General features: G+C 46.5%; 1 protein-coding gene and 1 non-coding gene across 3 annotated transcripts in view; both read left to right on the forward strand.

Moving 5' to 3' along the window:
• The window catches only part of LOC123941513 (desmoplakin), a 43,840-nt gene extending 29,962 nt beyond the window's left edge, over positions 1-13,878 (forward strand). The window contains exons 15-24 of one of the 2 annotated variants that reach the window (XM_046004800.1): positions 116-342; positions 1,035-1,201; positions 1,700-1,838; positions 2,372-2,565; positions 3,623-3,785; positions 4,252-4,335; positions 5,153-5,260; positions 5,772-5,870; positions 6,638-7,135; positions 9,946-13,878. In XM_046004800.1, the coding sequence (XP_045860756.1) occupies positions 116-342; positions 1,035-1,201; positions 1,700-1,838; positions 2,372-2,565; positions 3,623-3,785; positions 4,252-4,335; positions 5,153-5,260; positions 5,772-5,870; positions 6,638-7,135; positions 9,946-13,194 (4,928 nt within the window). In that variant the 3' untranslated portion in view covers positions 13,195-13,878. Of the gene's footprint in view, positions 1-115; positions 343-1,034; positions 1,202-1,699; positions 1,839-2,371; positions 2,566-3,622; positions 3,786-4,251; positions 4,336-5,152; positions 5,261-5,771; positions 5,871-6,637; positions 8,933-9,945 lie in introns of both variants that reach the window. The other variant, XM_046004799.1, reaches the window with a different exon arrangement.
• On the forward strand, positions 4,388-4,492 carry LOC123942899. Its single transcript, XR_006818527.1, has one exon. It is a non-coding gene; the product is annotated as a U6 spliceosomal RNA (small nuclear RNA).
• Positions 13,879-14,629: the final 751 nt, after the last annotated feature.

Genomic DNA, 14,629 nt, shown 5'->3' on the forward strand with positions numbered 1-14,629 from the left:
CAGAATCAAATCAAAGGAGGGAGCTACAGTTTGTGCAGTGTAGGTGCTTTTTGAGGCCAAGCAACCTTCTAGCTAGGAATTCTCTGATGTTTGCGGTCCTAACCTATTTTTACAGTAACCACCACTGAAATCACTCATCATAGTTCCTGCCAAGATCTCAACCATAATAAAGTGATTGAAACCAACCGAGAAAATGACAAGCAAGAAACATGGATGCTGATGGAGCTCCAGAAGATTCGCAGGCAGATGGAGCACTGTGAGGGCAGAATGAGCCTTAAAAACATGCTCCTAGCAGACCAGGGGTCTACGCACCACATCACAGTGAAAATAAATGAGCTGAAGGTAGGCATCCAGTATTGTTTCAACCAGTACTAGCTATATTTGTATTTATCTGCAAAGTAATTTAAAAACCTATTGGTTTAAATATTTATAGAGAAGAAGCACTAATTTTCAAGAAAACAGGCTTCTGGCAGGATTTCCTTTTTTCTCTCCTCTGCTTCCAGTTTGTAGAAGGTTCCCAGGCTGGGGATTAAGCCACCTTGTGTTGGTGTGTGGGTTGCTGGATCAGGCTACAGCGTTTCCCCTTGTCGGACACAGGGAAAGTTTTCATAGACATTAATTAGGTTGCTGCCTGATACCACCTACGGTACAGGCTAAACAGAATTATTTTTATTTATAGACAGGAGACTGACATGGAGAGATTTGATGGGGTGAGGCGGTTGTTGGTAAAAGCTCAAAGCCATGGACAGAGCTGGGACTGCAGCTGCAGTGTTTGAACTCCCCGCTCCGAGATCTTTTCTGCTCAGCCACGCCTGGGCACCGCACTGGGAAGTGCAAGTTAGATACCCTGCAGAAGAGGGCCATGTTTACACCGTGCGGATAAGGTCTCCCCAAAGAATGAAATGAAATGTCAACTCTGTCTCTCGAGGCTTTTCCATTTAGTGGACTTGTTCGGGACAAAAAAAAAAAAAAAAAAAAAGGACCCTAAGAATTGGATGGCTACATCTAGCAGTTTCCTTCTTTTTTTTGAACAGAGTGTGCAGAACGATTCTCAAGCAATTGCTGAGGTTCTCAACCAGCTGAAAGACATGCTAGCTAACTTCAGAGGTTCGGAGAAATACTGCTACTTACAGAATGAGGTATTCGGGCTGTTCCAGAAACTGGAAAATATCAATGGTGTGACAGATGGCTACTTAAACAGGTAAACACGAGTGACTCAGTCACACACATTCTGCTGTTCTCAGGCTTCATTTTGTCACACTTCGTTTGCTTTCTCTGCTTGACTCACTGCAGCCTTGCCTCCAGGTTGCTCGGTTTCACTATGGGCTTCCTCGCATTCTTCTGTGCCTCCGAGAGAGGGTCCTCTGGCCTCGGTTCTCATTCCACCGTAGTGAAATCTAATGTATCTTACAGCCGAGGTATATCTGTAAGAGTCAGGACTTCGAAATCTTCAGTGAACACACAATGGCTGTCTGAATCCTGGTGCAGGGGTGGGGTGGGGGAGGGAGCCTGTTGCTCCTGCAGTTGGTGCAGGGGTGGGGCGGGGGGAGTCTGTTGCTCCTGCAGTTGTAGGATAGGCAAAATGAATTTTTTTTTTTTTTATCGGCTTTAACATTCTTTCATTAATAGTGCCAGAGCCAAACGTTCAAAGTCTAGTTATGTCACCGGCAATGTCTTTGACCTCCTTGGCTCCTTACAGCTTATGCACAGTGAGAGCTCTACTCCAGGCTATCCTGCAGACAGAAGACATGTTGAAGGTGTACGAAGCCAGACTCACTGAAGAGGAAACCGTGTGCCTGGATCTGGATAAAGTGGAAGCTTACCGCTGTGGACTGAAGGTAACTGGAAGTCACAGTCCGTTATCGCAGAGCCCGGGGTTATGGGAAATAATGCAGGACTGCTCAGTGCTCGATCCTGAGGCTTCGGTAACTTTTTAATGAGTCTTGAGGATTCCTGGATTTCGCTGGCCACACATGGTTGACGTTGGTTGTTATCTCTAGAACGCTTGCTTTCCAGAGTGTGCTAGCAGGAACTCTGTGCACAGGTAATTTGTGGTGAGATGAGTTTGGGGAATGCAGAGTTAAACATAATTAAACTGGTTTCTTTGCCACAGGACTTTTTTTCCTCTTCAAGAACGTTCATATGTGTTACAATTATTCAGGAATGGGATACAGTGTGGTATTTAGCATTTCTCAAACAAAGGAATTTCTCACACTGAATCTTTTGTCAGTGGGGTGGCATCAGGAAGTAGATCATGGACATAAATACTGGAAAATGCAATCAGTGAAGATGTCTTCCTGGATTGATGAGCACTTAAAAACACAAGTGTTCTGAGAGATTAACTTGTACTCTTTTCTTTCTCCTGTGACAGAAAATCAAAAATGACTTGAACTTGAAGAAGTCCTTGCTGGCCACCATGAAGACAGAGCTGCAGAAGGCCCAGCAGATCCACTCCCAGACCTCACAGCAGTATCCACTCTATGACCTGGATCTGGGCAAGTTCAGTGACAAAGTCACACAGCTGACAGACCGCTGGCAAAAAATAGATAAACAGATAGACTACAGGTGTGCCAATCTCTGTCCCTGCTTTCTTCCCGTTTGCTTGTTCCAAGATAATGTCACTTGAAGTGATCACTGTCAAAGTAGTGGTTTGGTTTGGTTTGGTGTGTAAGTTAGGCACAAGGGGCACTCTGTTTTTGGAGGCAACTTTGTTGGAAATGGGAAGTGGGTACATCATAGCAGCCCAGCTTGAATCAACCCCTAACAGGTGCTCTCCAGGCTCTTAGAAAAAAATGGAAGCCATTGATCAGGTTCTTGGAGGTCCTATAAACTCTTGTCAGGATTGTTGGAAGGAGCAGATGCTTTGAGTGAGTGTTCTTCTGAAATTTAAGAAAATTACGTCTGCTACCACCTCATTCCAAATGAGGGTTTAAAAGTATCCTGAATTTTGATGTCGTTCCTTTTAGTAACTACTTTTTAAAAATATCTTTATTGACTAAAAAAGAACACAGACATCTTTATTGATAGCTAGTTCACATGTCACACAACTTTCCCACTGACAGTGTACAGTCTAGTGGATTTTAGTGCATCAGAAGGGTGTAACCATCACCACAATCTACGTCTACAACATTTTCTTTACCCTAAGAAGAAAAAGCTCTGTCCCCATTAGTAGTCGTTCCCTGTTACCTCCCAACCCTCTGGCCCCAAGCAACCACCCATCTTCCCTCTGTCTCTGTATATTTGCCTATTCCAGACATTTTGTAGGAATGGAATCAGCCCATATGTGGTCCTTTGTGACTGTTTTTCCCTACTCATCATAATGTTTTCAAGGTTCCTCCGTGGGGCAGCATGTATTTGTACTTCATTCTTTTTTATGGTTGAATAATATTCTATCGTATGGCTGTACCACATTTTATTTATTCCTTCATCCATTGATGATTTTTGGCTATCAGGAAAGATGTCCCTAGGAATATTCATGGATAACTTTTTGTATGGGTGCATGTTTCCAGTTTTGAGTGTGCAGCAGGTGGAATTACTGGGTGATATCATGTGATTACTCTGTTAAATACTTTCAGAAACGATAGCATTGCTTTAATAATTTTACCCTATCTGTTTCCTCCAGACTGTGGGATCTCGAGAAACAAATCAAGCAACTGAGGAATTATCGTGATAATTATCAGGCTTTCTGCAAGTGGCTCTATGATGCCAAACGCCGCCAGGATGCCTTAGAATCCATGAAGTTTGGTGACTCCAACACAGTCATGCGATTTTTGAATGAGCAGAAGGTATAAGCCAATATGTCATTCCCTTAGAGAACACTGGGTGTAAGCTGTATTTGCCTCTGTTTTTCTCAGCACTACCTAGGTTCGAAAGGGTATTTAATAATATTATTAGTTCATCTTGCGAATGGCTGGCAGATGGCCCAAAGGAAAAATAATTGAGATACAAAGAAATCAATTGTTAACTAGAAATAATGTAACATTATAGTAAAGTATCTTTATAAGTTGAGGCCTTAGGATCAGAAAAAAGCACAGATTAGAAAGCTTCCTCTTAGAGAAAAAAAAAGGTGACGATTGTGCTTGTCTTTGCTGAAGAGAAAACACCCTCATCTCCTAAGGTTTAGCTGTGAGAAGGTGAGGTCACTGAATGTAGTAATATACTGAGGGAAAACAGTTGTTCAGCCATGTAATACTATTCATATAAAATTATTTGTACACTTTGGTGTTTATAAATATTTTATTTTTTGTATAGAACTTGCACAATGAAATATGTGGGAAACGAGACAAATCAGAAGAAGTGCAAAAAATTGCCGAACTTTGTGCAAATTCGATTAAGGTATGCTGGTGTCACAAAGAATGATGGCATTTCGTCAAGAATACTGTTAACTGTGTTCACTTCAGCAGCACATGGACTGGAATTGGAATGAGACAGAATATTAGCATGGCTCTTGCACAGGGATGACATGCAAATTTGTAAAGTGTTCCGTATTTTAAAAATCTATACTAGTAACTGCATTATTTTCTGATTTACTTTAAAGAGTGCACACCACTATTTTTAAATTTTAAAGTTCTTTTTTGTTTTTGCTTTTGTTTTTTTTTTTTTAGAGAGCACACACACATATGCTCATGCTTGAACAGGGGGAAGGGCAAAGGGAGAGGGAGAGAGAGAATCCCAAGCCGACTCCAGGCTAAGCACAGAGCTTGACGTGGAGCTCGATCTCATGACCCGAAGATCATGACCCGAACCCAAATCAACAATCAGATGCTTAGCTGACTGAGCCACCCTGGCGCCCCAAAAACTATAAACTTCTTGAGGATAGCAATTACGGCTTTCATGTAGTCTTTCCTGAACAGACCATAAAAAGTTTGTTAACCTTTAACTTGAACTCACTGCACATGGGCAGCATCTGTGGGGGTGGGCTGCTCTTCATTCTTCACACTGGTAGTATGTGTAAAAATCTTCGTTTAGTATGTAAAGATGTACCATTTGGTTTAATAATGTAATATTAGCTACTTGGACACTATCCGTACATGATAGCCTCGAGGTTGGTCATTAAAAATACAGCTTGATGATTTAAAGCCATGGAACTGTAGCTGTCAGTGACTTGTTAGGTCCATTGGGTATGTTTACCTTAAACTTTGTTATTCGGCAGGATTATGAACTCCAGCTGGCGTCATATACCTCAGGCTTGGAAACTCTCCTGAACATACCTATCAAGAGAACCATGGTCCAGTCTCCCTCTGGGGTGATTCTGCAAGAGGTAGCTATGTCAATACCTGTTTCCTAGTTGTCCCTCCTGCATCTTTTTTCCCTGTCCCCTTCCTGTCTTCCCTGCAGACCCTGAATTCACCGCTTGTTCCAGGGGATCCCCTCAAAACAGGTTTAAAAGCAGGTTATGCTCCCTTAATGTAGGTCATCAATATGTGGTGCATTTTAGGAAATGGTCAGTGGAAGTCTGAATCTAGTGTTTATATGCTAGAATCTTTGCAGGAACTGGGCTAAAATTCTAGGCTTAATGAGGGAGGCTCTTAACAAGTGGAAAATGTCTAGCAGATCTTTAAAAGAAAGCTTCTTCCCAAAGACATCAGAGAACATCGCCGACTGGATAGCTTCGGAGAAACACCCTAGAGTCATGCGGTTGGAATACAATATTATCAGCCCTTTGTTGTACCTCTGGATTTTGGAATTAGCACACATGAACGAGGGGAGTTCACTCTTTAAACGATCATTTCGATTTTCAATTAAAATTCCTTTCACTCCTTTTTTTCAAGGCTGCCGATATCCACGCTCGGTACATAGAACTACTTACGAGGTCTGGAGACTACTATAGATTCTTAAGTGAGATGCTGAAGAGTTTGGAAGATCTGAAGGTAATTTACTTACTTGATTTCCTTGGAGGATCAGAAAAGAAAATGGAATAGAACCTTATTATTATTGCCTCATTATAATCTGGATTTGGACACACTCACTGTAAACACTCACTGGTATATAGTTTGTTCATAAGTCAGATGTGAGTTCTGCAATCAGGGACACAGCTGTGAATGGAGTTAGGTAATATTTATAAAATTCTAGCTACTTTACCTTATGAAAAAACCCAGTAATTTCCTTTATCATTTGGTTAAGGGATTTGCTTTATTTGCTTTGTTTGTGTGTGTTCAGTTAAGGAAGAGAATGTCCTGCATTGGCTGGATTTGGATTTTTTATGTTGAGTAATTGCTTCATTTACTCCTCATTTCTAATACACATACTGAGTTTCTATGAAAACTTTCTACCTTGAAAGAAAGGAAACATAGTATGTGAAACCTTCAAGGTTTTGATCTTGGGAGAGATAGGCTCACTTACAGACCAGGCAGGGGAAACTCAGGGTATTGTATCATTTGCTAAGATCGTACAGATTGCTGATGGAAGAATTATGATGAGAATACAGATTTCATGAATTTTTGTGTAGTAGTTGTAGCCTTGTATCACTCTGTATGTGTGCTTCTGTGTGTGTGTGTGTGTGTGGTTTGTGCGTGCCCAAGTGCAGGCGTGTAAAGAGAAAGGAGACCCCAGGATGAGCTGGGAGGGGCAATGAGCTCCCTGTCTTACAACATGAGATGTTTTTCTTTCAACCTAATTTCTCCTTTCACTTCCCCAGCTGAAAAATACCAAGATCGAAGTTTTGGAAGAGGAGCTCAGGCTGGCCCGGGATGCCAACTCTGAAAACTGCAACAAGAACAAATTCCTGGATCAGAACCTGCAGAAATACCAGGCGGAATGTTCTCAGTTCAAAGCCAAGCTCGTGAGCTTGGAGGAGCTGAAGAGGCAAGCGGAGCTGGATGGAAAGTCCGCGAAGCAAAACCTGGACAAGTGCTACGGCCAAATAAAAGAACTGAACGAGAAGATCACCCGGCTGACTTACGAGATCGAAGATGAGAAGCGGAGGAGGAAGGCCGTGGAAGACAGGTTTGACCAGCAGAAGAGTGACTATGACCAGCTGCAGAAGGCCAGGCAGTGCGAGAAGGAGAGCCTTGGCTGGCAGAAGATGGAGTCTGAGAAAGCCATCAAGGAGAAGGAGTACGAGATAGAGAGGTTGAGGGTTCTTCTGCAAGAGGAGGGCGCCCGGAAGAGAGAATATGAAAATGAGCTGGCAAAGGTAAGAAACCACTATAATGAGGAGATGAGTAATTTAAGGAACAAGTATGAAACAGAGATTAACATTACGAAGACCACCATCAAGGAGATATCCATGCAGAAGGAGGACGATTCCAAAAACCTGAGGAACCAGCTTGACCGCCTCTCGAGGGAAAACCGCGACCTGAAGGACGAAATCGTCCGGCTCAACGACAGCATCCTGCAGACCACGGAGCAGCGGCGGCGGGCGGAGGAGGATGCCCTGCAGCAGAAAGCCTGCGGCGCCGAGATCCTGCAGAAGAAGCAGCACCTGGAGCTGGAGCTGAAGCAGGTCCTCCAGCAGCGCTCGGAGGACAACGCTCGACACAAGCAGTCCCTGGAGGAGGCGGCGAAGACCATCCAGGACAAGAACAAGGAGATCGAGAGACTCAAAGCCGAGTTTCAGGAGGAGGCCAAGCGCCGCTGGGAGTATGAGAATGAACTGGCAAAGGTAAGGAACAGCTACGATGAGGAGATCATCAGCTTAAAGAACCAGTTCGAGACGGAGATCAACATCACCAAGACCACCATCCACCAGCTCACCATGCAGAAGGAGGAGGACACCAGCGGCTACCGAGCCCAGATCGACACCCTCACCCGGGAGAACCGGAGCCTGTCCGAGGAGGTGAAGCGGCTGAAGGACACGCTGGCCCAGACCACGGAGACGCTCCGGAGGGTGGAGGAGAGTGCCCAGCAGCAGAAGGCCACCGGCACTGAGGTGTCGCAGAGGAAGCAGCAGCTGGAGATCGAGCTGCGCCAGGTCACCCAGATGCGCACGGAGGAGAGCCTGCGCTACAAGCAGTCCCTCGACGATGCCGCCAAGACGATCCAGGACAAAAACAAGGAGATAGAAAGGCTCAAACAGCTGATCGACTCGGAAAGCAGCGCGCGGAAGTGCCTGGAGGAGGAGAACGCGAAGCTGCAGAGAACCCAGTACGAGCTGCAGAAAGCCAACAGCAGCGCCGCCGAGACGATCGGGAAGCTGAAGCTGCAGGAGCAGGAGCTCTCGCGGCTGCGGATCGACTACGAGAGGGTGTCCCAGGAGAGGAGCGTGAAGGACCAGGACATCGCGCGGTTCCAGAGCTCCCTGAAGGACCTGCAGCTGCAGAAGCAGAAGGTGGAAGACGAGCTGGCCCGGCTGCGGAGGACCGCCTGCGAGGACTCGTCCAAGAGGAAGAAGCTGGAGGAGGAGCTGGAAGGCATGAGGCGGTCCCTAAAGGAGCAGGCGATCAAGATTACCAGCCTGACGCAGCAGCTGGAGCAGGCGTCCATCGTCAAGAAACGCAGCGAGGACGACCTGCGGCAGCAGAGGGATGTGCTGGAGGGCCACCTGCGGGACAAGCAGCGGACGCAGGAGGAGCTGAGAAGGCTCTCCGGCGAGGTCGAGGCCCTCCGGCGGCAGCTGCTCCAGGAGCAGGACAACCTCAAGCAGGCTCACCTGAGGAATGAGCACTTCCAGAAGGCGATCGAGGACAAGAGCCGGAGCTTGAACGAGAGCAAGATCGAAATCGAGAGGCTGCAGTCTCTCACGGAGAACCTGACCAAGGAGCACCTGATGCTGGAGGAGGAGCTCCGGAACCTGCGGCTGGAGTACGACGACCTCAGGAGGAGCCGGAGCGAGGCGGACAGCGACAAAAACACCACCATCTCTGAGCTCCGGAGCCAGCTACAGCTGAGCAACAACCGGACCCTGGAGCTGCAGGGGCTCATTAATGATTTACAGAGAGAGAGGGAAAATTTGAGACAGGAAATTGAGAAATTCCAAAAGCAGGCTTTAGAGGTATTCACAAATATTTGATCACAGCTCCACTGTCTTTTAAATCGTTTGCCCTGCTTCCACCTGGTCTTGGCTGTGCTTCTGCTCCCGGGACTGGATGCTCCCGGACTCTCTGCTTTTTCTGCCGCTTGCTGCGCTGCTCCCTGTCATAACCCAGGCCACTGCTCCGCTCTAGTGTAATTTCAGTGCTGTGTGCCCTTCTCTTCTCTCGTTGCTTTGATGCCCCTCTGTGTGGAACCGCTGTCTGGCCATGCCTTTCGAACATTAACGGGGGTTGTAACAGCTCAGAGCTTGTCTTCTGGACGGTCCACTCTGTTTTCTAGAAGATAGCTCTTCACTTAATGAGCTCAGACCTGCATTTTTCATGAGTGTATTTTGAGATTAAAGCCATAATTAAAGGGGTTTTCTATGCAATTTTAAAATCACCTTTTCTTTCTTGCTTCCGTGATTTTTCTGCATGCATTCTTCAATTCTCTCTTGATCATTATTCAGTTCTCTTTTGATCACCAGCCTAATATGTTTCTTTTTGTTTGCCTTTTCTTCTTTTAACCCCTAATTTAAAAATACCTTCTTTAAGTTCTGATACGATTGACTTCTGTAGACAATATTTGTGTGGGGCTGGATATGGGGTGTGCATACGTCCATAGATTTATTTTGCTTTATTAAATGTGTTACTGTAGATGTAACAGGTGGGATGTAGGTGTTAGCAGGTGCAATAACTGGGAAACGAAACTCCCCATATTTTTTCAAACCGTAATCCCTGTTAAGAACAAGAGAGGTCTACAACTTCTCCTAGTTCCTTCTGAAACAATAGTAAGTATGAAGCCATTTATCCAAGTGGCAACCTATATTTATGGAATTTATAAGATAAAATAGCAGTATATCCAGGGAACACAGAGGAAGGGCAAATAAGTAAATAAGTTTTTTTTTAATGTAGGAAAAGAGATTGAATTATGATCACCGTATGATACAGTCGCAACATTATCTCTTCCCGTTTCTCTCTTTTTAAATTCCAGGCATCGAACAGGATTCAGGAATCCAAGAACCAGTGCACTCAGGTGGTGCAGGAAAGGGAGAGCCTTCTGGTGAAGATCAAAGTTCTGGAGCAGGACAAGACCCGGCTGCAGAGGCTGGAGGATGAGCTCAACCGCCTGAAAACAGCGCTGGAGGCGGAAAGCAGGCTAAAGCAGCGCCTGGAGTGTGAGAAGCAGCAGATCCAGAATGACCTCAACCAGTGGAAAACCCAGTACTCCCGCAAGGAAGAGACCATTAGGAAGATCGAGTCGGAGAGAGAAAAGAGCGAGAGGGAGAAGAACAGCTTCCGGAGCGAGATCGAGAGACTGCAGGCTGAGATCAAGAGGATCGAGGAGCGGTACCGGCGCAAGCTGGAGGACTCCACCAGGGAGACGCAGTCACAGCTGGAAACCGAGCGCTCCCGCCTTCAGAGGGAAATCGACAGGCTCAAGCAGCGTCCCTACGGCTCCCACCGGGAGACCCAGACTGAGTACGAGTGGACCGTCGACTCCTCCAAGCTGGTGTTCGACGGACTGAGGAAGAAGGTGACGGCCATGCAGCTCTATGAGTGCCAACTGATTGACAAAACAACCTTGGACAAACTGTTGAAGGGGAAGAAGTCAGTGGAAGAAGTTGCCTCTGAAATCCAGCCTTTCCTTAGGGGTGCGGGAGCCATCGCTGGAGCATCTGCTTCCCCGAAGGAGAAGTACTCCCTGGTGGAGGCCAAGAGGAAGAAGTTAATCACCCCGGAATCCACGGTCATGCTCCTAGAGGCCCAGGCAGCTACAGGCGGTATAATCGACCCCCACAGGAACGAGAAGCTGACCGTGGACAACGCCATCGCTCGGGACCTCATTGACTTCGATGACCGCCAGCAGATATACACAGCAGAGAAAGCCGTCACTGGTTTTGACGACCCCTTCTCCGGCAAGACGGTCTCTGTTTCGGAAGCCATCAAGAAAAATCTGATCGACAGAGAAACCGGAATGCGCCTGCTAGAAGCCCAGATTGCTTCAGGGGGTGTGGTGGACCCCGTGAATAGTGTCTTTTTGCCAAAAGATGTAGCGTTGGCCCGTGGGCTGATTGACAGGGATTTGTATCGGTCCCTGAATGATCCCCGAGATAGTCAGAAAAACTTTGTGGATCCAGTCACCAAAAAGAAAGTCAGTTATATGCAGCTGAGGGAACGGTGCAGAATCGAACCACACACCGGGCTGCTCTTGCTGTCAGTGCAGAAGAGAAGTATGTCCTTCCAAGGAATCAGACAACAGGTGACCGTCTCTGAGCTGGTAGATTCCGGTATATTGAGACCGTCCACTGTAAATGAACTGGAATCAGGTCAGATTTCCTATGACGAGGTTGGTGAGAGAATTAAAGACTTCCTTCAGGGTTCAAGTTGCATAGCAGGCATATACAATGAGACCACGAAGCAGAAGCTTGGCATTTATGAGGCCATGAAGATTGGCTTGGTCCGACCTGGTACTGCCCTGGAGTTGCTGGAAGCCCAAGCAGCCACTGGCTTTATAGTCGATCCTGTCAGCAACTTGCGGTTACCGGTGGAGGAAGCCTACAAAAGAGGCCTGGTGGGTATTGAGTTCAAAGAGAAGCTCCTGTCTGCAGAACGAGCTGTCACCGGGTACAATGATCCTGAAACAGGAAACATCATCTCTTTGTTCCAAGCCATGAACAAGGAACTCATTGAAAAGGGCCACGGCATCCGTTTATTGGAAGCGCAGATCGCGACAGGTGGGATCATCGATCCAAAGGAGAGCCATCGTTTGCCGGTTGACATGGCCTACAAGAGGGGCTACTTTAATGAGGAGCTCAGTGAGATTCTGTCAGATCCAAGTGACGATACGAAAGGGTTTTTTGACCCCAACACCGAAGAGAATCTTACCTATCTGCAACTGAAAGAGCGGTGTATCAAGGATGAGGAGACAGGGCTCTGTCTTCTGCCCCTGAAGGAGAAGAAGAAGGAGGTGCAGACGTCACAGAAGAACACTCTCAGGAAGCGTAGAGTGGTCATCGTTGACCCAGAGACCAACAAGGAGATGTCCGTTCAGGAGGCCTACAAGAAGGGCCTGATCGATTATGAAACCTTCAGAGAACTGTGTGAGCAGGAGTGTGAGTGGGAAGAAATAACCATCACTGGATCTGACGGCTCCACCAGGGTGGTCCTGGTCGACAGGAAGACAGGCAGTCAGTATGATATCCAAGACGCCATTGACAAGGGCCTCATTGACAGGAAGTTCTTCGACCAGTACCGATCCGGCAGCCTCAGCCTCACTCAGTTTGCTGATATGATCTCCTTGAAAAACGGTGTCGGCAACAGCAGTGGGATAGGGGGTGGTATCAGTGATGAGGTTTTCAGCAACTCCCGACACGAGTCTGTGAGTAAGATTTCCACAGTCTCCAGTGTCAGGAACATAACCATCCGGAGCAGCTCTCTGTCTGACCCGCTGGAAGAATCGAGCCCCATTGCAGCCATCTTTGACACGGAAAACTTGGAGAAGATCTCCATCACGGAAGGAATAGAGCGGGGCATCGTCGACAGCATCACCGGTCAGAGGCTTCTGGAGGCGCAGGCCTGCACGGGCGGCATCATCCACCCAACCAGCGGTCAGAAGCTGTCACTTCAGGACGCAGTCTCCCAGGGCCTCATCGACCAAGATATGGCCACCAGGCTGAAGCCCGCTCAGAAAGCCTTCATCGGCTTTGAAGGGGTGAAGGGAAAGAAGAAGATGTCAGCCGCAGAGGCAGTCAAAGAAAAATGGCTCCCCTATGAGGCAGGCCAGCGCTTCCTGGAGTTCCAGTACCTCACTGGGGGCCTTGTTGACCCGGAAGTGCATGGGAGGATAAGCACGGAAGAAGCCATCAGGAAGGGGTTCATCGACGGCAGAGCCGCCCAGAGGCTGCAAGACACCAGCAGCTACGCCAAAATCCTCACCTGCCCCAAAACCAAATTAAAAATATCCTATAAGGATGCCATGAATCGCTCCATGGTGGAAGACATCACCGGCCTTCGCCTTCTGGAGGCTGCCTCTGTTTCATCCAAGGGCTTGCCTAGCCCCTATAACATGTCTTCTGCCCCAGGCTCCCGCTCTGGATCCCGCTCCGGCTCCCGCTCTGGATCCCGCTCCGGCTCTCGCTCTGGTTCCCGCAGTGGGTCCCGGAGAGGAAGCTTTGATGCGACCGGAAATTCCTCCTACTCTTACTCCTACTCCTTCAGCAGTAGCTCTATTGGGCACTAGTAGTCAGTTACTTGCTGTTTCCTTGGCTTCCTTTACGTGAAAGTTCACTTTACTAGAAGAAAACCTAGTGCTTGCAGTATCGTGATAGAGCTTTCTGTGATTCCGAAGACATAACCCTGGTTGAAATCAAGTAGTAAAGGCTGTTCTGGCTTTTTATCTTCTTAGCTCACCCGCCGTACGGAATACGCCGGATGTGGTGCGTATGACGTGGTAATCAGTTGTAAGGATAGCACAAATTGAATCTAGAGTTTGTTCCTTCCGTGTTTAGAGTTTTGATCGGTGCTTGTACTTCTTTTGGCCTATAGTACGTATTTCTGTTCTTGGAGATGAAATTATGCTGATCGTGGTTACTTTAGTCCTCATTCTGTTTCTCATCTAAATGCTTCCGTTTTTCTGTATTAGGAGAAAAGTAGCCCTCCCATCCTCCCTAGAATACTCCACCGCAAACCCAAACATTTTGGAATAAGTCTCCTTTAGTTTTAGATTGTGGATTGTGTAACCAATATGCTCTTAAATGCACCCGTTTGGTTTGGCATTAATTTGACTATACGTGCATGATAGCAGCAATCTTTGCTTCTCTTTGGCCAAAGTTTTCTGTTTATTTTGCTCGTCATTTACTATGTACTTTAAAAAGGTGTCTTTATGAAGTTTGCTATTCTGGCAATAAACTTTTAGACTTTTGAAGTTTTCGCGTTTTGATTTCATATGTCTCTACACCCAAGGTATTTATCAAGCATCTTCCTGTTAATTATGTTAAAATTATCTCTAAAACCTTCCACTTACTAAATACCTATTAAGAAAGACCATTAGGGCACCTGGGTGGCTCAGTCGGTTAAGCAGCCGCCTTCAGGTCAGGCTCAGTCAGTTAAGCAGCTGCCTTCAGGTCAGGTCATGATCCCAGGGTCCTGGGATCGAGTCCCATATCTGGCTCCCTGCTCAGTGGAGAGCCTCTCCCTCTGGCTGCCACTCTGCCTACTTAGCTCTCTCTCTTTCTCTGGCAAATAAATAAATAAATAAATTTTTAAAAATAAAAATAAAAATAAAAAGATCAATTAAAAAAACTATCTTAATTCTGAATTCTTGCTGGAAGCTGGTCTTTTGTAGTTTATTCAACATCTCTCAAGTGCCTGTTGTGTGCCAGGCAGTGTACAGAGGTCAGGCCACAGATCAATGCCCAGTTCTTGTTTATTCTGGATAATAAGTTCTAAGGAGCATGGGCAAAAGTCACCATAATTTCATTAAAAAAAGGAAGTGGAAAAAAAAAAAAAGGAAGTGGCTCAGATTCCATTCGGGTATTTTCCAAATATGTGGGGCTTCATTTTGTCCCCTAAGAGGAAAGAATTTTCATTGAATCTATAAAAACAAGTCCTGAAGAGTTCTTGACTCTCTGTTGAAGGACAGTGAGATATAAGCCTATTCTTTGTATCAAAGAGAA

Source organism: Meles meles, chromosome 5 (assembly GCF_922984935.1).
Source record: "Meles meles chromosome 5, mMelMel3.1 paternal haplotype, whole genome shotgun sequence".
NCBI classification, from domain to species: domain Eukaryota; kingdom Metazoa; phylum Chordata; class Mammalia; order Carnivora; family Mustelidae; genus Meles; species Meles meles.